Below are 23,498 nucleotides of genomic sequence, written 5' to 3'. Positions count from 1 at the left end.
TAGTAGTAACATAAATATCTATTTTTTCTTAATGATATGATTTATAGCGACGTAAGCATTTTTGACTTACTTTAGATCGTTAGTTTCAAAAGTCTTTCTTACTCCGTCAAATACAATCACATAAATTGGAACGAAGAGAAGATTAAGGATAAATAAAGATTTTAAAATTTTTAAATATGAAGATATAATTTTTTGAAACATACTAAAAGAAAATATATCACATAAAATATCACATATGGAGCATTTTTTTACTTTTAAAATTTTTCCTTTTTACTTTCTGTAAAAGGAATTTAAAGGTAAGGGGTGGCTTTGGAGAGTGAAGGAAGGAACACGGATGATCGAAAATGAGATGGTGTTGGTGAAATTGGAACTTTGTACTTAGCAGTATAAGTTGAAATTGCAAAAGAGAGGTTCTTTTCGGCCCTAAGTTTCTGCGATGCGTTTTTCTCTCAATGCATGTTAGCTTAACGTGCGCAACCATGGAGAAGAGGACACGAATTCCATCTCAGAAAGCACTAATGGTGCAAGCGTCGTCATCTTTGGTAACTACAAATCAAGGAAGGAAAAAAAATCAAAACAAATTTGATATGGTAGTGAATCGGTCTCCGAGGATAAGAAAAACGCACAACTGGAGGAACGATTGAGGGACGAAGAGACCGATTCACATGTAAAAGTGCAAGAGGAATGGGCTAAAATAGTTCAATTACCGACGAGCAGTCGCAAATTGTCTTGGGCAGAGGAAGTGGAGGCAGCATAAGAGACAGTGCCAAAAAGGTCAATTTGGGACAAGTTCGATATCGGGAATCTCGAACGCCGGTTTCAGATTGGAATACATCGCTCCTGAAACTCATGGTAAGTCTTCTGTTTGTGCAATTGACGTTGAAGATATGAGTTCAGAGCTAGATTACTGGAAGTCAACAGTAGTTTGCTATGTCCTTGGGGCACAACCCCCTTCTGCTGTGCTAAGTGGATACATATAGAGGTGTTGGGCAAAAGCATGGAATCAACAAGATTTCTATGCTGAAGAATGGAATTGTATGAGTCTGATTTGATTCAGATGAGGGGAAAATAAAGTGATACAAGGGGGAATTTATCATTTCGACAATAAACCATTTATAGTTAAAGCATGGAATCCGGATATGGAATTTACAAGAGAAGAACTACTTATAGTTCCTATATGGATCAAGCTACCAGGCCTCGAATTCAAATATTGGAGTCCTAAGGACCTAAGAAAAATAGGCACTTTAATTGAAAAACCACTTCTTGTGGATCACAATACTGAAAAAAGAATGGGGCTCAATTTTGCTAGGTTATTGATAGAGGTAGAAATGCATGCTAAGCTTCCTCATGTGATAATGTTCATGAATGAGAAGGGAGTATTATTAGAATAAAAGGTCTTATATGATTGGAAACCTACATTATACAATTTCTGTTATAGGTATGGGCACTCCGAAGAGGAATGTAGAAAGAAAAAGGTTACAAAACCTGGATTACCAAAACAAGGAAAACATGTAAGGAAGGAGAAACCAGAAGAACGGAAGGAGAAACAAAGGGTGGATACTGAAGAAGCAGGGAATCGGGAGAAGATACACTATGTTAAAGCAGCAGCCATGACTATGGGAGGAATGGCACCTGCTGAATTATCTACCAACTTAGTGAAGACTCAAAATGTGCAAAGTGGGCGACCAGTTAATTAGACCACAAGGTGGATTACTCTAGTGAATATAAGAAAGCAGCAGTTTAGACAAAACCAGCAAATGATCAATCAAAATCCTTCCAAGTTCTTGACAAGAAAAGGAATAATACTCAGATTCAATCAAGCTCAGTTGAAAATGAGGGAGGCCAGCTTATTCCTCTCTCAAAAAATGGTTAGTATCTTAAGTTGGAATGTAAGGGGCCTCAATGGCCCTAATAAGCAGAAGGAGGACAGACTCCTTTGCAATGAACAAGAAGTGGGATTGGTTGGTTTATTAGAAACAAATATCAAAGCTAATAAGATTGAGGGTCTAGCAAACAAATTGATCGGAGGTTGGCAATATGTCACAAACCTAGAACATCATTACAATAGTAGAATTTGGATTACTTGGAGGCAAGATTATTATCATGTAACTTCTGTTACTAGCTTAGCACAAGCAATTACTTGCAAAGTGAGGTATATTCCTATGCAAGTGACATTTATGATGACATTTGTGTATGCTTTTAACCAAAGGGCAAAATGGAGGGAATTGTGGAGCTATTTGGAGAATATGCGTATAAGGTGTAATATCCCTTGGTTGGTCCTAGGTAATTTCAACTCAGTATTGCACCAGGAGCACAAAATTGGAGGGAATCCTAAAACTTTAGCTGGGATGCTGGACTTTCACACTTGTGTGAAATCATATAGATTGCTAGACCTTCCAACTCATGGTAGTCGATATTCATGGAATGACAAACAAGGAGATCAAAGGGTGTTTTGAAAAATAGACTGGGCTTTTGTTAATAATGAGTGGTTAATTAACATGCCTGCCTATGCAGCCATATTTCCGCCTGAAAGCATACGTAATCGTTTCCCTATTAAGGTTGATATGCTAAATACTCCTCCTAAAGTAAAGAAGCCATTTCAATTTTGTAATCTTTGGTCGAATCATCCTCAATTTGCTGATAAAGTGAAAGAGGTGTGGCAAGTCCAAATAGATGGATGTAAAAAGCTGCAGGTGGTAAAGAAACTTAAGTTACTAAAAAGGAATCTGAAAGAGCTGAATGGGCAAACATTTCAGAAACATTCTAACAGAGGCAAGTGAAAATAAGGAAGCTCTAGTTCTGACTTAGAGATCTTTGCAATCCAACCCTTTAGATCCAGTGCTTCAGCAAGATGAAAAAATGAAGTATCAGAAGTACAGACAATCATATTATCTGGTTTAGTTGTTCCTGCAATAAAGAAGCAAGGCAACATGGATCAGACTAGGTGATGACAACATAAAATATTTTTTCTCAATTTTAAAACATAGGAAGATGCAACAAGCTATTACTCCGCTACAAGATAAGAATAATAGGGTGCAAACAGAATCTAATGTTATAGTTGGAATACTGGTGGAGTACTATGAAGAACTATTGGGGAGGAAGGATACAACAAGAACAAAAGCTCAAGCAAGATTGTTGAAGAATGGTCCAACACTGACCATGGAGCAACTGATTGAGTTAGTGGAGCCTTTCACAAAGAGGGGTATTAAGGAATCTATGTTTGGAATAAATAGTAATAAGAGTCCTGATCTGGATGGATATAAAAGTGGATTTTATACAGATGCATGGGAAATAATAGGCAAAGACATAACTAAAGCAGTGTTAAAGTTTTTTAACAATGGGAAATTGTTAAATCAAGTGAATACTACCATGGTTTCCTTGATTCCAAAATTCAAAGTTCCAGAAAATGCTTGCTAGTATAGACCCATTTCTTGTTGCAATGTATTATACAAATGTATCTCCAAGATGCTCAGTGCTAGATTAAAGAAGACAATCACTCATTTAGTAGCTGATAACGAAGCAGCATTTGTTGCATGGAGGTCATTGATTCACAATGTACTTATTTGCCATGACTTTTTAAGGCATTACAATAGGAAGACCTCTCCTAGATGTATGATGAAAATTGATCTGAGAAAGGCATTTGACATGGATAGTTGGGACTTTATTGAAGAGGCAATGGAAGGGTATAGATTCCTAGTAAGTTTTACTCAAAGAGTTATGACATGCATCACTTCCACTAGATTTTTTGTGAATGTAAATGGGATAGGATACGGGTACTTTGTTAGGAAGAGGGGTCTAAGGCAAGGAGATCAAATTTCCCCGTTATTGTTTTCCTTGTTATGGAGTACCTATCGGTAGTATTAAGAAAAATGTACGAGCTTCCAAATTTCAAATTGCATCTCATATGTAAAGCACCAAAACTTGCACATCTTACATTTGCAGATGATTTAATTATATTTTGCAAAGGTAATATTACTTCAGTAACCAGGGTAATTGAGGCTTTAAATCATTTTAGCAAGGTAACTGATTTGGTGTCAAATTTTGACAAATCAAGCATCTTCCTAGCAGGAGTGGATGAATCTCTAGAGGAGGAACTCTTAGGCATGACAGGTTTTACTGTAGGTACCTTTCCCCTTAGATACTTGGGGCTACCATTATCCTCAAAAAAGTGGAGTAAGGTGGAATATCATCAGCTAGTGGATAAAATAACTAGTAGAATCACTAAAAGTTATGCAAGGCAATTATCATATATTGGAAGGTTACAAATAATTAATAATGTCTTGTTTTCAATATACAACTTCAGGGAGCTATTTTTATTTTGCCACGGAGCATCTTGAAAGAGGTGGATAAAAAGTGTAGAGTGTATCTTTGGGGTGGGTCTGAGAAAAATAAAAAGATTTCTTTGGTCACTTGGAAAAATATGCGTGTTCTAAAAAAATTTGGAGGTTTAAACATCAAAGATAGTAAAACCTGAAATGTAGCCCCAATGGGGAAATTAATCTGGCAACTGGCTACTAAGAAGGACTTGCTATGGGTTAAATGGATACATGGGCTTTATATGAAAACTAATACTGATACATGGACTCATATACCACCAGTGGACTATAGTTGGTACTGGAAGAAACTTAATGAAATTAAGAACAAGATGGTCGATAGGTATTTGAATGGGACATATAGGTTGCAAAAGTTACCTAGTCATGAAGACTAACCTGTCTAAAGTTCCAGAATCTGGCTTGATCTAGAGTTCTGTGTTGCAATCTAAACACAGAGCCATTGTTTGGTTGGCAGCTTAAGACAAGCTACTCATAAAAGAAAGATTGGTGAAGCTACATATAGCAGTGAAGGACATTAGTTGCTGCCTATGTGAAGCTGTACATATGGAGACACAACAACACCTATTCTCTGAATGTAGCTGGATAGAAGCCAACGGGGAACTAAAGCTTAGCAAACTGGATTGGAGTAACTATCAGGAAGCTAAGAGTCATGCATAGTCTGCAGTGGATCAAAACCAGACACTGGAAACAGTTCAAAAAAGAAGTGATCATTGCAATTTGGGGAGCTTCAATCTACCATATATGGACGGCTAGAAACTGGAAGCTCTTTATAGGAACAAATGTAAATACGAATTTTGTAATTGCACAGATAAAAAGAGAGATCATAGAGAGAGTAGATTTGCTAAGAGGATCAAAGAGAGCCCATAAATGTAGTTTACTGATTAGGAGATTATGTAATTAGTTTTGTCAGAGGCCTTAGCAACCAAATTGTTTTCGTAGGTGCTCTATAGGTGTATTGTTTTGTTTTTGTTTATGGTAATTTTCACAGTTATTATCAAAAAAAAGTTGAAATTGCAACGACTGTGCTTCAATCCACTTAATTATTGAAATTGCTTGTTATTTTATTTTTGCATATTGAATGCTATATTTTGCAAAGATCCTTTTTTATTAATTTGTATCATAGAATTTTTAAATATTGGCTGGAAAGCTTAAATTATATATGGATGTTTTAATTTACAATAGGAGTGTAAAAAAAATCACGTATTCGTAATTTTGGTACTTCAAATTTTGAACATTTAAGATTATTTTGTTTTCAAGTATCAATGTGTAGATTTTCTTTCAGACTTTCATATAATAAATACTATTTGAAACAAAATAAAAATCCATTTTAAGTGTTTGTTTGTTTCAACTAAATTTCTGTATTTGCTTAAGTTTTCTCATAACAATTTTTGCAAAAAGTTTTTTTCAGAAAAACGATTTTCTTGCAATTTGATTTTAGGATGTACTTTCTAAACAAAAGTTCTTTCTTACACTTGTTAATTTTTAAAAATCTACAATCATGGGACTTTTTATTTTGCAGACTTTTTTCTCATGAAACTTTATTCAAAATGTTTAAAGTTCCACTGATACATAAAAAATAGAATTTCCTTCAAGTTCTTTTTAGTTTACTGCATTGTTGAAAAAGATATTAGGAATCTTATTTTCTACTAGTGGTTAAGCATATACTAGGAGAAATCAATTCTATCCCAACTTTTACAAAATAAGGAGTAGAGAGAATAACATTTAATGAAAGTGTACCAAATTTAGTCATAAATAATGCAACAAAACATTAATAAATGTCCTTATTCTGCAAAAAGCGATGCCACTCCCTAAACGGCGAAACAGCACTAAATTTGTACATTTTCTTATCTGACTCGCACGTGATCCAGGTTGTATTCCTCCATATATCCATGGTAAAAAAACCTTTTCCATTCATGTCAGTATTTGAGAAATGACTAAACAAAAAGCAGCCGCAAATGTCGGCGTGTGTTCATAACTCTCGGCCGGCGGATCTCCGGGAGGATATCAGGTCTGAATCAAGCAGATTATAAGGTGACCACTTCTTCACAAATTTTAGTACAAGGAAAAATGCTGTCTAAAGAAGAAAGAAAAGTACCACATTAATGACATCAAACTCCACTTGACGAGTAAATTTATTGAGGTGTCGTAAGCATTTAAATTTTGTTGGGATTAAATTCATAAAATAATTTGGATCATATTAAATTCAAGATATTAGTCCAAACAAATATTGTGGCTAGATTGGGCTAATTATTTAAATCTAATATATGTGTTGGGCTAATCCATTTAATTGGTCTACAAATTAAATGATAAGCCCGCTTCAGTAGCTCAAGGTCCAAATGGCTATTAGCCTGTCTTAAAGCACAAGCTCATGCTAGGTGTCAAGTGATGTGGCAAGCCAAATCAAAAGAACGAGCCAATAAAATCATGTGATGTGTCAAGTGATGTGGCAATCCAAGCCAAACAAATGAGCCAATTAAATCATGCCAAGTGTCTAGATGGTATTGGTCAGTTCAAACGGACCAATTAAATTCCAGAGCCACACCACTCCCTACAATTATAAATAGAGGTCTTCATAAAGCTAGAAGACACCATAAGTGATAACAAGAAGCAAGTAGAGAGCTCGTGGATCAAACACCGCAAATTTCTCTACAAGCTACAAATTCAAGCACTCAACCTACAAGTTCAAGATCAAGAACGAAGCCAAATCAAATACCAAGGCGTTCAAGATCAAATTACTTGTTCGTGATCAAATCCAAACTCAAGCTCAAGAAGTAGATTCAAGACCAAGCTTTACAAGCCCTTGAATCAAAATCAAGCTCATCAAGATAGTTTATATTCTTGAAGAATCATAGGAATACCATAGAGATTGTAACACTTTCATTTGTTGAAATCAGCCCTTGAATCAAAATCAAGCTCATCAAGATAGTTTATATTCTTGAAGAATCATAGGAATACCATAGAGATTGTAACACTTTCATTTGTTGAAATCAAATACTACATTTGTTACGCAATTTTTCAGTCTTGATTATTTATTTTTCTCAACGCGAAAATTTATTGTTACAAATTTCTGACATGCCCAGTGGGACAATCTCTACCTCTCACCTCTTCAAATTACCAAATTTCAAGAACACAGAAATGACTCCTAAGAAGATCAACTTCAAACTCACTACTGCTAAGGCTACGGATTCCAAGTTTTCATCAAATGTGAAAAACTTGTTGGATGCTACTATGGAAAGCGTAGGACCTATCACTAGGAACAAAGCAAACTTGCTGGGACAATAAGCATTTCAAATGCCGTCTACATCAATTCCTATCTTTGATTTCCGATCTTCAAAAGGGGAAAGATCCTTTTCAACTGAACTGGAAGAAGGAGTGAACATTGCTGAAATTGTTGAGTATACATTGGCTCTACTTAGCCCTTCTAGATCTAAGAATTTCATCACACATGATGATGATGATGTCTTGATCACTGGATCTGCTCCAAGCTCTCCACGTGAGTTATTCCACTCAAAGTATGGTGTAATAGAAAATCCATGCTTTGTTCCACCATCCACGACGGTTATCCAAGAAATTATGACTAACACTTCAGTTGTTGAAGAACAACTCGCAAATTTAACAAAAGCAATTGAAGGGTTAACGAAGCATATGCAAGATCAAGATAATAAAATTGTCAAGCTGACAGATAAAGTTGGAAGCATGATGGAGGGAGATTCAAGTCATGCACCTGGAAAGCTTCCTATGAAGCAAGATAAATGAGACTCATCTGCAAGGCAGACAACGACTCCTAATGAACTTCAGATTTCATCTGACGAGGTTATTCCCATTGACCAATTGAAAGACTTCTTCATGGGAACCATCAAAGATAAGTACGACATTGCTGCTAAATCTTCTCTCGCATATGCGAAGCCATACACTACGAGAATTGATAGTTTGAAGATGCCTATAGGTTATCAGCCCCCAAAATTTCAACAATTCGATAGTGAAGGAAATCTAAAGCAACACATTGCACACTTTGTCGAAACTTGTAATAATGTTGGAACATATGGAGATTATCTTGTCAAGTAGTTAATCCGTTCCTTAAAAGGAAATGCTTTTGATTGGTACACTGATCTCGAGGCTGGTTTCATCGATAACTGGGAGCAACGTGAACATGAATTTCTCAATCGCTTCTATATCACAAGATGCACTGTAAGTATGGTTGAACTCACAAACAAACGTCAATGGAAGGATGAACTGGTTGTTGATTTCATCAATCGATGGAGGAATGCAAGCCTCAACTGCAAAGACAGACTTAGTGAAGTTTCTGGAATAGAAATGTTCATCCAAGGAATGCATTGGGGACTTTGCTACATCCTATATGGTATCAAGACTAAGTCTTTTGAAGAATTGTCTACAGGTGCTCATGATATGGAATTAAGTATGTCTTCAAGTGGAAATCAAGGGGCACCTATTTATGAACCTCGCAGAGTGAAGGATAAACAAGAAATAAAGAAAGGAAGCAAGTTTGTGCCGAAATCTGAGAGCAAGGAATCAATGAATACTAATGCCTCGCCATTAAAGGTCACTACAAAAGTGAGTAAGAAGCAAAGTGTGAAGACAACGTCCTTACAAGATAAAGTTGGCCAAAAGTTAACTCTGAAGGAAATGCAAGCGAAAGAATATCCATTCTTGCACTCCGATGTCCCAACAATATTTGAAGAACTCCTTGAGTTGAAACTCATTGAGTTACCTGAGATGAAGCGGCCAGGCGAAGCTGGAAGGACCAATGATCCAAATTATTGCAAGTACCATTGGTTGATTGGCCACCCTATTGAAAAGTGCTTTATCTTCAAGGAGAAAGTCATGGACTTGGCCGCTGAAGGAAAAATCTTACTCTAGGATGAGAAGGAAAGTTCGAATCAAGTCTCTGTCACTTTTGGTTCACTTGATCCCATCGTCCTTTGCAATTTTGTCGAAGTACATGAATGTGATGACATCTAAGCTGCATCATCACCAAATACGATTAAATTTGGTGACTCTGAACCTATCGATGTGAGCAAACCATTGTTTCTCCCTATAGTGAATAAACTAATAGTGGAGGAAAGATCTCAAGAGGAAAGTGAGTCACGAGATGGTCAAGATGATAAAGGTTAGATTCTTGTGGCTCGGCGGAGACGCTGCAAGACAAGTATACAAAGGGAGTCAAGTAAGCAATTGACTAGGGGAAAAATGGTGAAGAGACCCAAGAAGAAAATGATAAAGAAGTATTGGAAGAAAATAAAAATGGCAGAGAATCATTATCAAAGGCTGCGTCGTCCAATAACATTGATGAATTCCTGCCAAGCTGGTTACGCATGCGAGCTTTATGTAAAGATATCAAGGCCTCATGTTGTAAGATAGATGAAGAAGAGACAAAGAAGGAGGATCCATCATTTGCTGCCACCTCCCTTGCCTGAAAAACTCACTGAGAATTCTGAAAAAGTGGACATTTGTGATGTAAAAATCACATTCACTAATGATGATCTTTTGCTTGGTGAAACACACCATAATCGTCCCCTATTTATGGTTGGCTTTGTGGGAGAACAGAGAATAAGTAGAATCCTGATCGATGATGGATCTGGCGTCAATATTCTCCCACTTCGTACTGTCAAAGAGCTTGGCATACCGATGAATAAACTATGTGAAAGTCGTTTGATGAATCAAGGGTTCAATCAAGGGAGGCAAAGAGCTATAGGGGCTATCAAATTGGAAATAAATATGAGAAATTTGCATTCGAGTGCATGGATGCACGTGATCGATGTAAAGACCTTATTTAATATCTTGTTAGGAAGGCCATGGATACACGAGAATAAAGTGGTTTCATCCACCTACCATAAGTACTTGAAGTTCTGTGAAGATGGGGTCGAAAAGAAGATAGTTGATGATGATAAGCCCTTTACCGAGGCTGAATCATACTTTACCATTGCAAAATTTTACTTAAAGAATTATGTCTCGAAGGAGGTTAAGGTTGATGAGGTGATGCCAACCAAAAGTGTTGCAAAGAAGGTTGATGTCGCAATTGGCAAGGCAAATATTACGGTTGAAAAAGATCAAGTGCTTTATGATAGAAGCAAGATAAACGAGGCATCTTTAAGTAATAAAGTGACTCCCATTCTTCGCTATGTCCCAAAGGCAACGAAGGTTGAAGATCCATCTTCTGAACTGCAAGGTAATGTGTTAGGAGGCTTGACCCTTCCTATCAAGCAAATTGATGCAATTAAGTCGTCCACAAAGTTGCTTAAAGGGTTTGTCAAATCATCAAACCCTAATTCGCTTCTAAATCTAGCAGTTCCTGCAAAGCGCACAAATGATGGCTTTGACCCAAATGCCTACAAGTTGTTTGCAAAAGCTGGATATGATCCAAATAAACCATCCAAGTTGGGAAAGCTCCCACCTAGAAGCTTCAAACCCTACTCAAAAGATGATGAAGGAGAAAGTGCACCCCCTGAAGCAATCACGTGAAGGTTTGGGTTACAAACAACCCCTGCTAATCCATATCTCCATTAAAAGGGCAAGTTGTAACTACATTACTGCTAAAGAAGTGTCTACGACGCTTAACGAGAAGCCTTTTGTGTTTGATCAACTTACAAAACCAAGGACCTCAGTATTTGATAGGTTGGGACCATTAAATAAAGAAAACAAGCGTTATGGAGGTAATAGAAGGATTGGAGCACCTATCTTCGCTAAAAAGGAGATTTTGACCACAGATTGCCCAAGTCTGATTCCTTCTAGAATGAGGCGAGAGACCAAACTTGTAGTTTCGTGTGGAGAGGTCCTCAAAGCAAATGCGCATACTATAGTCCACACTAAAGAACGAGAGGAAGATAAAGAAAGTGTGGGGTCATCATATCATATCACCATTCATGACGAACAAAATGCTTCATTTTATACGAAAGTCGAGGAAAAGTGCCTTGATATTCATGTATGTCATCACATATCTTTCAAAGATGGTGATCCTCAAGAGGATGAAGACGCTAAAGATGTACCACCTGAGCTTGAAGCAGGGGTAAAAATAATGGTTGATGCACTAAAAGAAGTCAATCTCTGAGCTGTTGAAGATCCAAAGCCCACATATGTAAGTGCCTCTCTAACTGGTGATGAAGAGAGCAAATATATTGAGCTACTTAAAGAGTTCAAAGACGTATTTGCTTGGAGCTACAAATAAATGCCAGGTTTAGACCCCAAGGTAGCTGTTCATTATCTTGCTGTCAAACAAGGTGCTCGTCCTGTGAAGCAAGCACAACGTCGCTTCATACCTGAACTGATTCCCTTGATTGAAACCGAAGTTAACAAGCTTATTGAGGCTGGTTTTGTTCGTGAAGTTAAATATCCTACATGAATTTCAAGCATTGTCCCTGTAAGAAAGAAGAATGGTCAAATACGAGTTTGTGTTGACTTTTAGGACCTAAATAACTCTTGTCCTAAGGATGAATTTCCTCTTCCTATCCCTGAGCTCATTATTGATACCACGATTGGAAACGAGGCGATGTCATTCATGGATGGTTCGTCTGGATATAATCAAATTTGAATGGCATCGAAGGATGAAGAACTTACTGCCTTTCGCACCCATAAAGGTATATACTGCTACAAGGTAATGCCTTTTAGTTTGAAGAATGCTGGAACTACATATCAACGTGCCATGCAAAATATTTTTGATGACATGCTTCATAAAAACATAGAGTGCTATGTTGATGACTTGGTGGTAAAGTCAAGGAATAAAGATGATCACTTGCAAGATTTGAGGATGGTATTTGAACGGCTTCGGAGATACCAACTCAGACAAAATCCATTGAAGTGTGCATTTGGAGTTACTTCTGGGAAGTTCCTCGATTTTATTGTTCGACACCGATGTATCGAAATTGATCAAACAAAGGTGGATGCTATCTTGAAAATGCCCTAGCCTAAGGATATTCATGAATTAAAAAGCTTACAAGGTAAGTTGGCATATCTTAGAAGATTTATTTCGAATCTGGCTGGAAGATGCCAACCGTTCAGTCGCCTCATGAAGAAATGGTTTCCTTTTGAATGGGACCAAGCTTGAAGAAATGCTTTTCAAGGCATTAAGTCTTATCTTATGAAACCTCCAGTACTGGCAGCCCCCCATACCTGGAAAGCTAATTAATATTATACATTTCAGCACAGGAAAGGTCAGTAGGAGCGCTTCTGGCTCAAGGAAACAATGAAGGCAAAGAAAATGCACTTTATTACTTGAGTAGGATGATGACGCCAAATGAGCTCAAGTATTCACCTATTGAGAAGGTATGTTTGGAACGTGTCTTCTCTATTCAGAAACTGAAGCATTACTTCCAAGCTCACGTTGTACGACTCGTCTCAAGAGCGAATCCTATCAAGTTTGTCATGTCTAAACCAGTCCTAAGTGATCGATTAGCGAGGTGGTACCTCCAATTTCAACAATTTGAAATTGTGTTTGTTCCTCAAAAGGCGGTAAAAGGACAAGCATTAGAAAACTTCCTAGCTAACCATCTGATTCCAGATGTTTGGGAGCTGTTTGATGAATTGCCTGATGAGGATGTAATGGTCATAGAAATTTAACCTCCTTGGAAGATGTATTTTGATTGCGCTACACCTCGTGAAGGAGCTGGCACTGGAATAGTGTTTATTACTTCTCAAGGAGAAGTTTTGCCATATTCTTTCACTCTGGCACAACGGTGCTCCAATAATGCTGCTGAATATCAAGCGCTCATATTTGGGCTTGAAATGGATGTGGATATGAAACAATTGCAACTACAAGTTTTTGGAGACTCTAAGTTAGTGATTAATCAGCTTTTGGGTAGTTATGAGATCAAGAAGCCAGAGTTGGTCCTATATCACAAGTATGCTAAGAAACTGGTAAGTTGGCTTGGAGAGGTAACTATTCAACATGTGTCGAGAAAGGAAAACAAGAGAGCTGATGCATTAGCAGCCATAACTTCTACATTATCTTTGCCTGATCAAACGCAAGTCGCTGTTTGCCAAAGATGGGTAGTTCCTCCACCAAATGACTATGAGGAAGAAGAAAGCGAAGTTGAGCATCTTGCTTCCGGTCTTGAGGTTGAAATTGAAGATTGGCGACAACCATTAATCGATTATCTTTGTTATGGGATATTGCCGGACAATCCCCGAAGGAAGACAGAAATTCGAAGGAGAGCCTCTCGTTTTCTTTATTATAAGAATACACTCTACAGACGATCATTTGATGGAGTGCTCCTATGTTGTTTGGGGGCTGATGAATCCCTTCAAGCTCTGTAAGAAGTACACTCTGGAGTATGTGGTGCGCATCAATCTGGGCCAAAATTTCATTTCCACATAAAAAGAATGGGGTATTATTGGCCAACCATGGTGAAAGATTGTTTAGATTACACTCGAAGGTGTAAAGCTTGCCAATTCCATGCTAACTTCATACATCAACCACCTGAAGTATTACAACCAACTGTTGCTTCTTGGCTATTTGATGCTTGGGGTTTGGATGTTGTTGGTCCATTGCCAAAGTCTTTTGGTGGACATCTATACATTTTGGCCGCAACTGATTACTTCTCGAAGTGGGCTGAAGCTGTTTCTCTTAAGGAAGTAAAGAAGGAAAATATGGCTAACTTCATCCGAGTTAATATTATCTATCGTTTTGGCATTCCTCGATATATATTGACGGACAATGGTAAGCCATTTGATAACAAGCTAATGAATAAAATATGCGATCTTTTTGGCTTCAAGCAATGCAATTCCTCCATGTACTATGCTGCTGCCAATTGACTTGCTGAAACATTTAACAAGACGCTCTGCAACTTGTTAAAAAGGGTTGTCTCTAAGTCTAAGATAGACTGGCATGAGATAATGGAAGAAGCTCTTTAGGGATATAGGACCACATACCGCACACCAACGCAAGCGACTCCTTATTCACTTGTTTATGGAGTTGAAGCGGTCCTTCCACTTGAGCTTCCAATCCCATCGTTGCGGCTTGCCATTCAAGAAGGACTCACTAATGAAGAAAATGCTCGGTTATGCCTTGAAGAACTAGAAGCTCTTGATGAAAAGAGGCTAGAAGCTCAACAAAGCCTTGAATATTATCAAGCTCGCCTGCCTCGATCTTTTAATAAAAGGGTGCGCCTTAGATCTTTCCAAGTGGGTGACCAAGTTCTTGTGGTCAAAAGGCCTATTACTACCTCTTGTCGATCCGGGGGCAAATTTTCTGCAAAGTGGGATGGACCATATATTGTACAAGAGGTATACTCAAGTGGCACTTACAAGATAGTTGACTCAAAAGGTTTGCGGATTGGCCCCATCAATGGGAAATTCATGAAGAGATACTATCCTTGAAGAAAACAAATATGCTCTTTAACGCATGAGCATAAACTCCATGTTACTCCTGGCCCACAAGAGTATAAACTGTGCACTGTCCAAAAAAAAAGCCCACTAGGTTGAAAATCTCGAAAGAGGCGGCCTAGGCAAAAGTTAGGACATTAAAAAAAAGTCGCCAATTTCGAACTATGGAATGACTTGATCCTCTTCACCGAGGTACGTAGGCAGCTTAGAGTTTCATTCTAAGTTCAGCCATATGAGTTAAAAAAATACATATTACCCAAGGCATTATTCAAATGAGGTATGATGGAATATAATTTGCTTGATTGACACTTGAAAATTAGGTGTACATGTATTCTTTCGTTGAACTCTCTGTCTTATCTTGATGGCTCAATGGGGGCAAGTCCTCCATGTAAAATTGAGGTCTTTGATGGAATGATTGTCGTTTCCTTAATAAGAGGCTAAATATTTAAGTTGAAGGCTCCGATTCTAAGTCAAGTTGATTTTGTAAAGTCTATTACATCATCAATTTGAAGTATTCAAGCCCGCTATGTCTTAAAGTTGCAGTATTCAAGTGCGCCAAGTCTTCAAATCCATTAAGTATTAAAAAAAACTCACTTGTTATCTGTATAATGACTTGATCCTCTTCACCGAGATTGGTATCTTTGAGATAATTATAGTCTTTAGAAGGCTGCAAAGGTTTCAAGACCGTCATGTCTTTGAGCTGAATTTTTCAAGTTTGCTAAGTCGTCAAGTTGAATTCTTCATATTTTCTATCTCATTGATTTGAAGTCTGTAGCGTGCTAAATCTTCAAGTTGAAGTTGAGTTAAATTCTTCTAGTCCGCTAAGTCTTCAACTATCCAAGTCAGCCACGTCTTCAAGTTGAATTCTTCAAAGTGGCTACATCTTCAAGTTTAACTCCTATACTTTAACCTTCAAGTTGAATTCTTAAAATCTACCTAAATCTTCGAGTTAAAGTCTTCAAGTCCACCAAGTCTTCTGAATTTTTCAAATATGCTAAGTGATGATGAGTCCTTCGAATTCGACAAATCTTCAAGTTAAAGTCTTCAATTTTGGGAAGTCCTCAAATTGAGTCATCAAGTTAAAGTCTTCAAATTCACCAAGTCAAGTTGAGGCCTTCGAATTCGCCAAAAGTTGAAGTCTTCAATTTTGCAAAATTTTCAAGTTGAATTATCAAGTTAAAGTCTTCAAATCCACTAAGTCTTCAAGTCGAATTCTTCAAATCTGTCAAGTCTTCAAGTAGAAGTCTTCAAGTCTGCCATGTCTTTAAGTTGAAATATGCAAGTTATATTCTTTCGAGCACTAAGTCTGCAATTGAAAGCCAATAAAAAGCCCCCATTATAGACTTGAAGTCTTCAAACTGATATAGCCTTTGTCACGACCCAATTTTTCCTCTGTTGGATATCGTGATGGCACATAGTCTTAGGGACTAGGTAAGCCTAACATTTACTGAATAACAAAAATAATTAAATAACATCTAACAATTTTTTTTGAAATGGAATTCTCTATAAAATTTACAATTCCCAAAACTGGTAGTACAAGTCATAAGCTCTACAAAGTTTGCTACAATTTACTAAATACAACTATTTGAAATAAAGTAAACAGTGTGAATACAATCAGAAGGTGACTCCGAAGCCTGCGAACGCAGCAACAGGTTTACCTTGAGTCTCCACAGCAATAGTCCGTACAACTAGCTAATGATCAACTGATTTCGAAATACCTGGATCTGAACAAAAATAATGTGCAGAAGTGTAGTATGAGTACACCACGGCGGTACCCAGCAAGTATCAAGACTAATCTCGGTGGAGTAGTGACGAGGAACAGTCAAGACACCTACTGGACTAAATAACCTGAACAAAGTATAAGTATAGAAACAGCAGAGTATAATATCTACATAAAAACTATGCGATATGTCTAACAATACAGTAATTGCAATAGGAAAGAACAACAACAAGTATCAGCGGAATACCATAATAATGACACAGAAGGGTGAACGTAAACACAACCTAAATCCGAAATCACGAATACAGTAAGGAGAATTAATAACTCAGCAACAACGACCTCTTTCACATCAGGTTTTAGTCAACAAACTCCACGAGGTACCGAACCTCGGACAAATCACAACTCACGAGTATCAATAACTGAACCTTAACATTTGGCATTTTGTGCCCTCATTACACCTCATAACTGCACTGACGACTCGCGTGCCAAATAGATCCATTCTCACATAGAAGGAAAGTAAGCAAGGGTGTACATCTATACTCAACAATATCAAGAAAACCTCTTATCCGATAATAGTGCTTAACTACGTGTATGCTTGTGCAGGTGTCCTAACATAGTTCATACCAGCTAGCGAGCATAAGAGAAAAGAATGGACAATACGTAGAATATTTTCTCACAACTTTCACAAGATAAAACTCACATAGGTAAGTGTACCACTACACAAATATCAACAACAAGAATGCCCCCAGGCCATCACAAATTATCACAAATCAATCCCTGACACAACCCACCTTGTCTCGCCACGTGTGCAATAGTAAAATAAATGCCCGTCTTGTCTCGCCACACGTGCATGATAATGTTCCCACCTTGTCTCGCCACATGCGCAACCCACACACACACACACACACACACACACACACACACATATATATATATATATATATATATATATATATATATATATATATATATATATATATATATATATATCCTGCCTTATCACGTCGCATGTGCAAATATCAATAGTAACAATAGCACGACATATACCTCGTGCAACCCCATAACACTCGCATGGCAGAAACCTTGTACATCACAATAACAATAACCGCACGGCAGAAATCTCGTGCATCACAATAACAACAACCGCACGGCAGAAATCTCATACATCACAACAACAAGTACAACAACAACAATGACAATAGTACAATGGTACGACAAAATAAGTCAACTTAGAAATTCCAGAACTCAAAGAAACGAAGGAACTAATTCACAAGGAGTAGTCACAATAGAGAATGCTTGTCATAATAAGAACAACTCAGCACAAGAAAGAAATAATATGTAACAACGGCCCGCAATGTACAGTTCAACAACAAGGGAGCTAACACAAGTCGAATGATTCCAAATAAGGACAAGTCAACTAAGATATAGGATATCTAAACTTTCTTTAAGGTCGGGCAATTACAAAAGAGACACAACAAATTCAATTAAGGATAAGCAGCAGAAAGATAATCATAGTCTCAATTAAGGATGAACAGTTACAGAAGAGATAATTATAACTTCAAATAAAGACAAGCAGTTAGGGGAAAGATAACATGACAATAGAAGAGATAACAATTTCAGTTAAGGCACAGATGAATCAAATAAACAACAAGAGTGGATCATGAAGTAATTAACTCTAATTAAAGCAGGTAGAGGTGAAACAGTAATTAAGAAACGTATTCATAAAAAAACAACTGCATATTTAGTAAATACAAGAACCTAAGAACCCTAAAAGGCCAATTTTTCACAAATAAATCCAAGCACGTACTCGTCACCTCATGTACACGGACTACAATCAACATAGAAGACTCAAATCCTAAGGGGTAGTTCCCCCACACAAGGTTAGGCAAGATACTTACCTCGAAGAAGACAAACCGATACTCTAAAATGAACTTCTCGGGTAAAATGACCTCCGGACGGCTCAAATCTAATCAAATAACTTCAAAGCACAAATAAAACTCATAAAAAACTATTACGGATCATAAAGTTTCAATCTTTATCAAAATCTAAAAATCGGCCCAAAAGTCGACCCCCCGGGCCCGCACCTCGAAACCCGACAAATTTCACAAAACCCGAACACCCATTCCGATATGAGTTTCAACCATACTAAAATTATCAAATTCCGATGCCAGTTCGTCCCTCAAATTATGAATTTTCATTTTGAAAACTTTCCTAAAAAATCACCATTTTCCTCAACTCAAAACACAAATTAAATGATAAAAATAAAGATAAAATCATGGAATATAATAAATTCTAGGTGAAGAATACTTACCCAATCGATTTGCTTGAAAAACCCACAAAGAATTGCTCAAAACCGAGCTCCACAAGTCAAGATATGATAAAAATAGCCTAACCCTCGATTTGGAAAATATATTCTGCTGCCGAGGTGTTAAAGCGTCGCGAATGCGTAAGACTACTCGAGTTCACAAAGAAGGAAAAATGAAGGCTGCCCGGATATGCTTCGCGAACGCGGAGAAAAAAATTTGATGGTCCAACGACTGGTCTACGCGAAAGCGTGAAGTAGTACGCGAACGCGAAGAATGGGATGGCATACCTTCGCGAACGCGGGAAGAAGGACGCGAACGCGAAGAGGAAGTAGTCACCAGCCCCCAGCTCCTAGTTTCTACTATGCGAACGCGAAGAATGGAAGGGCAGACTTACGCGATCGCGGATGCAAGCTCGCGAATGCGAAAAGCACATAATTCCTCCTCCAAAATAACACTACGCGAACACGGAGGTAGTGATGCGAATGTGATTAAGGAAACCAGATGACAGAAAATAACAGTCCAAAAATAGAAAGAAATGGCCCGTAGCCCATCCGAACACACCCGAGGCCCCCAGAACCCCGTTTAAACACACCAACAAGTTCCATAACCTAACACGGATTGGCTCGAGATCTCAAATCTCATCAAACAACGTCAAAACTATGAATCACACCACGGATCGAACTTATGAACTTCCAAAACTTCCAACTTCGAAAACTCGTACCGAAACCAATCAAACTAACCCGGAATGACGTCAAATTTTGCAGGCAAGTCCCAAATGACATAACGGAGCTGTTCCAACTCTCGAAATCGCATTCCGACCCCAATATCAAAAAGTTCACTTCCGGTCAAAATCTTCGAAAATTCGACTTTCACCATTTCAAGCCTAAATCAGCTACAGATCTCAAATTCACCGTCCGGACATGCTCCTAAGTCTAAAATCACCCAACGGAGCTAACGAAACTGCTGGAACTCCATTTCAGAGTCGTCTTCACATAATTCTAACTACGGTCAAAATCCTAAAATTTAAGCTTCCATTTTAGGGACTAAGTGTCCCAAATCACTCCGAATCATCCGGTAACTGAATTCAACCATGCACGCAAGTCAATACACATAATACAAAGATGCTCAGGGCCTTATGCCGCTGAACGTGACTTAAATTCTCAAAACGACCGACCAGGTCGTTACAACCTTCAATTCTTTAGATGGAAGCTTTAGTATATCTCCAAGTAAAAATGATTCTTCGACTGTGAGGTTATCTTTACTAAAGTGGTATCTTTGGAAGTAATTTCTTCTTCTACCTGCAAAAAAAAAGAAAAAGAAAGGGAAAATATATCTATATAAAGGAGATCATAAAATTATCTATGAAGATTGAAATTGAAGAGATAATCTTGGTGGTCCGCTTTTTTTTTTCATGCTTCAAACAATCTCTAATTCATGCATCTCAAAATGAGGACGAGTTTTTGTTCCTTTGCACCAAAGGGTAAAATCTTTTGGCGGTAAAGTAAAATCTGCATGTTAGACTCTATAATGATCTTCGTCTTAGATAAAATATAATCTTCAGATTAGACGGTGTAATGGTTTAGCCTCGGACAAAGTAAAGTCTTTTGCTTAGACAACTGTCTTCTCCTTTGCAAAATATAGTCTTCATCTTAGCCGATATAATAGTCTTTGCCTCGTATAAAGTAAAGTCTTTGGCTTAGACGGTGTAATAGTTTTCACCTCAGACAAAGTAAATTTTTATCTTAGACAGTGTAATGATCTTCACCTCAGACAAAAAGTAAAATCTTTGGCTCAGACGGTGTAATGATATTCGCCTCAGATGAAGAAAAGTCAAATATGTAAATGAAGTAAGATCTTTGGCTCAGAAGGTATAATGGCCTTCACCTCAGACAAAGTAAATTTTTGATTCAGACTGTAATGATCTTTACCTCAGATAAAGTAAAATATTTGGCTTAGACGGTGTAATGGTCTATGCATTAGATAAAAAAAATTTAAATCTTAAAGAAAAATAGAGTCTTTGGCTTAGATAGTGTAATGATCTTTGCTTCACACAAAATGAAGTCCTTATCTTAGACAGTGTAATAGTCTTTGCTTCAGACAAAATAAAATCTCTGGCTCAGACGGTGTAATCGTCTTTGCCTCAGATAAAGTAAAGTCAAATTTTCAAGCAAAATAGAGTCTTCGGCTTAAATAGCGTAATGATCTTTGCTTCAGATAAAATAAAGTATTTAACTTAGACGGTGTAATAGTTTTTTCTTCAGACAAAATAAAATTCGATCTACTTAAAGATTCGATTTTTATCATTTGGAATTATTTTCTTGGGCTTTATTTGATGTATTTGAGATGCTTTTTGGCTAGTTTTAAGCCATTCGGAGGTCGCTACTGTTACGCCCCGCAGTATTACGTCGATATTATGCCCTGCAGTATTATATTATGACGATGTTACACCCTGTAGTATTATACGTGAAATTGTCATAAGATAATTAACCTCAGTTCAAGAACAAGATTATTTGAAGATTATAAGCATTATGCTATTTCAAATAAGTAATGAATAAATTTGTGAAGATGAGAGGGTAAGCAAATCGAAGAAAATAAATTTTCGTCGAAGTTTGACATTTTGGGATAAAATACGGCCCGAGCTAAAATACCCGATACTTATGGACTAGTACCATGCAAGGTAGCACATGACCATGATAGTAAGGTGTGTTAAAAGTGAGTAGTATTCTAGGCAATTTGAGATAATTTTTAATTATATGAATAATTAATTAATTGTAGAGATTATTATAATATTAGGTGGATAAGTGTCTTTTGGGGATTACCACATGGCATAGACTAAGCCAAAGTGGCAAACTGCATAAAATGAGTCATAAGGCAAAAGGCCATCTTGTTTACATGTATAGATACTTGGTCTATCTATTAGTAAGTTATGGAATTTTTCTAAGACTAAGTAAAATGACATTCCAACATTATTAAGAGAGAAATAACAACGACCAATGTGAAATTCTCTGAAATACTACAAGGTGCAACGTGAAATTCTAATTCAAAGAAGGCAGGCCCGGTACAATCTTTCTCAAGAATATCATATGGATTTTTCCTACTTCGATCCTCCGTTACGTGTTGGCATGATCTATATGATACAAATGAAACGAGCAAAATACGCAACTTTTATAAATGACTCTAATCATAGAAATACTAGGGGTGTCTATATTCTTGACTCCCCATGTGAATTATTATTATATCTTTTGTTCATGGGTCTCAGAAAAATACGTATTTGATAAAGTTTATCCGAAAGGCATATTAATTTTTATGACATTCCGAGAAATCTAATTAACGTAATTCTTATACATTTCATGCATTTATACATGTACATTGACCCATGACCAGATGGTGTTATATACGCGTATATTATATGTATATGGGATATGGAAAAAGGTTATGGCGTTATATACGCACCACCACCTGATCAGCTGGTATTCGTTGATGATTTGCCCACAGTGGCCGAAATGATATGATGGGATGCCCTCAGAGGCTTGATGATGTTATGAACGCATATACCTATGCATGGTATGACATTTATACGCATATGCATGACATTATAAAAATGAAATAATTCACAGAGCTATGCAGACGTATATGTCGAGTCTTTTACTCCATGTTTCTCTCATATCTATTATTTACTGATTTTTATTCCTTACATACTCGGTACATTATTTGTACTGATGTCCCTTTTGCCTGGGGGATGCTGTGTTTCATGCCCGCAGGTCTCGATAGACAGGTCGAGAGTCCTCCAAGTAGGCGATCAGCTCAGCGGAAGATGTTGGTGCACTACATTTGCTCCAGAGTTGCTTGTTTGGTCAGTATAATTTAGATGTGTATTGTTTGGTATGGCAGGGCTCTGTCCCGACCTTTATGATAATTATATATTCTTAGAGGCTTGTAGACAAATGTTATGTGTATGAAAGGTTGTATGGCCTTGTCGGCCTATGTTCAATATACAAGTGATCGTTTTGGGTCTTATAGGCCAGTATGTCATATGTATAAGTTTATTCCCTCATGATTTACTTCGGTTCATTTACCTATGATAGAATGATACGAAAGATACGTTCTGTTGGTACTCGGTTGAGTAACGTACCGGGTGCCCATCACGGCCCATTGGTTTGGGTCGTGATAAAAGCGGTATCAGAGCAGTTCTTTCCTAGGGAGTATTCAAGCCGTGTCTAGTAGAGTCTTGTTTATGGGTGTGTCGTGCACCATACTTAAAAACAGGAGGCTACAAGGCATTTAGGAATGTCACTCTTTCTTCTTACTCTAGATCGTGTGGTAGAGCTCAGTCATAGAAATTCAAATTCCTAAATTCTATTATATTCGTAATACAATGATACCGACATCTAGAAAGACGGTTGGTAAGGGATTGAATATGGCTGTGGAAGAATTGAGTCAGAGGAGCTCGATTTTGCATCATGCTTATGATGAGTAAATGTAAGGTCTCCAGCAGAATATGTGGATACTAAGACGTGCAAGCTTCTTGATAAGGAGTCTTAAGGCAAGAATATCTATCCACCCCTATGGTGAAAGGCAATGAGAGATTTAGAAGATAGATACAAATTTCAACAAGTAAAAGAAGCAAGGTGAAGAAGGGTACGAGGTACCCAGTTAGTGAAGATGATCATTATTTACAATTCAGGAAGAGAAATATAAGCCTTTTGAGTACCTTCAACAATAACATAGATATATACAATTGATCATACCCATCTCAATTATGTCCTTTGGGAGCTAACATGTGTAGTTTAAGAGAAGGACGGA

At 37.4% G+C, this 23,498-nt stretch overlaps 1 protein-coding gene and 1 long non-coding RNA gene across 2 annotated transcripts; both read left to right on the top strand.

Annotated features, from left to right (window-relative positions):
- Positions 1 to 309: 309 nt before the first annotated feature.
- Positions 310 to 5,392, top strand: LOC117277411 (uncharacterized). The gene is made up of 2 exons (XR_004507706.2): positions 310 to 852; positions 4,789 to 5,392. It is a non-coding gene; the product is annotated as an uncharacterized lncRNA (long non-coding RNA).
- A 7,525-nt stretch (positions 5,393 to 12,917) lies between these two features.
- LOC138906062 (uncharacterized) lies at positions 12,918 to 13,601 on the top strand. Its single transcript, XM_070194583.1, has one exon. It carries the CDS (start codon positions 12,918 to 12,920, stop codon positions 13,599 to 13,601), a length of 684 nt encoding a protein of 227 aa, XP_070050684.1.
- The last annotated feature ends 9,897 nt before the right edge of the window (positions 13,602 to 23,498 follow it).

This window comes from Nicotiana tomentosiformis, chromosome 2, assembly GCF_000390325.3.
Source record: "Nicotiana tomentosiformis chromosome 2, ASM39032v3, whole genome shotgun sequence".
NCBI lineage: Eukaryota > Viridiplantae > Streptophyta > Magnoliopsida > Solanales > Solanaceae > Nicotiana > Nicotiana tomentosiformis.
This window is presented reverse-complemented; position numbering and strand designations above follow the sequence as displayed.

What these genes read in the sequence shown, in the direction of transcription:
- LOC138906062 (XM_070194583.1), top strand. Translation starts at nt 12,918, where the DNA reads ATGTATTTTGATTGCGCTACACCTCGTGAAGGAGCTGGCACTGGAATA.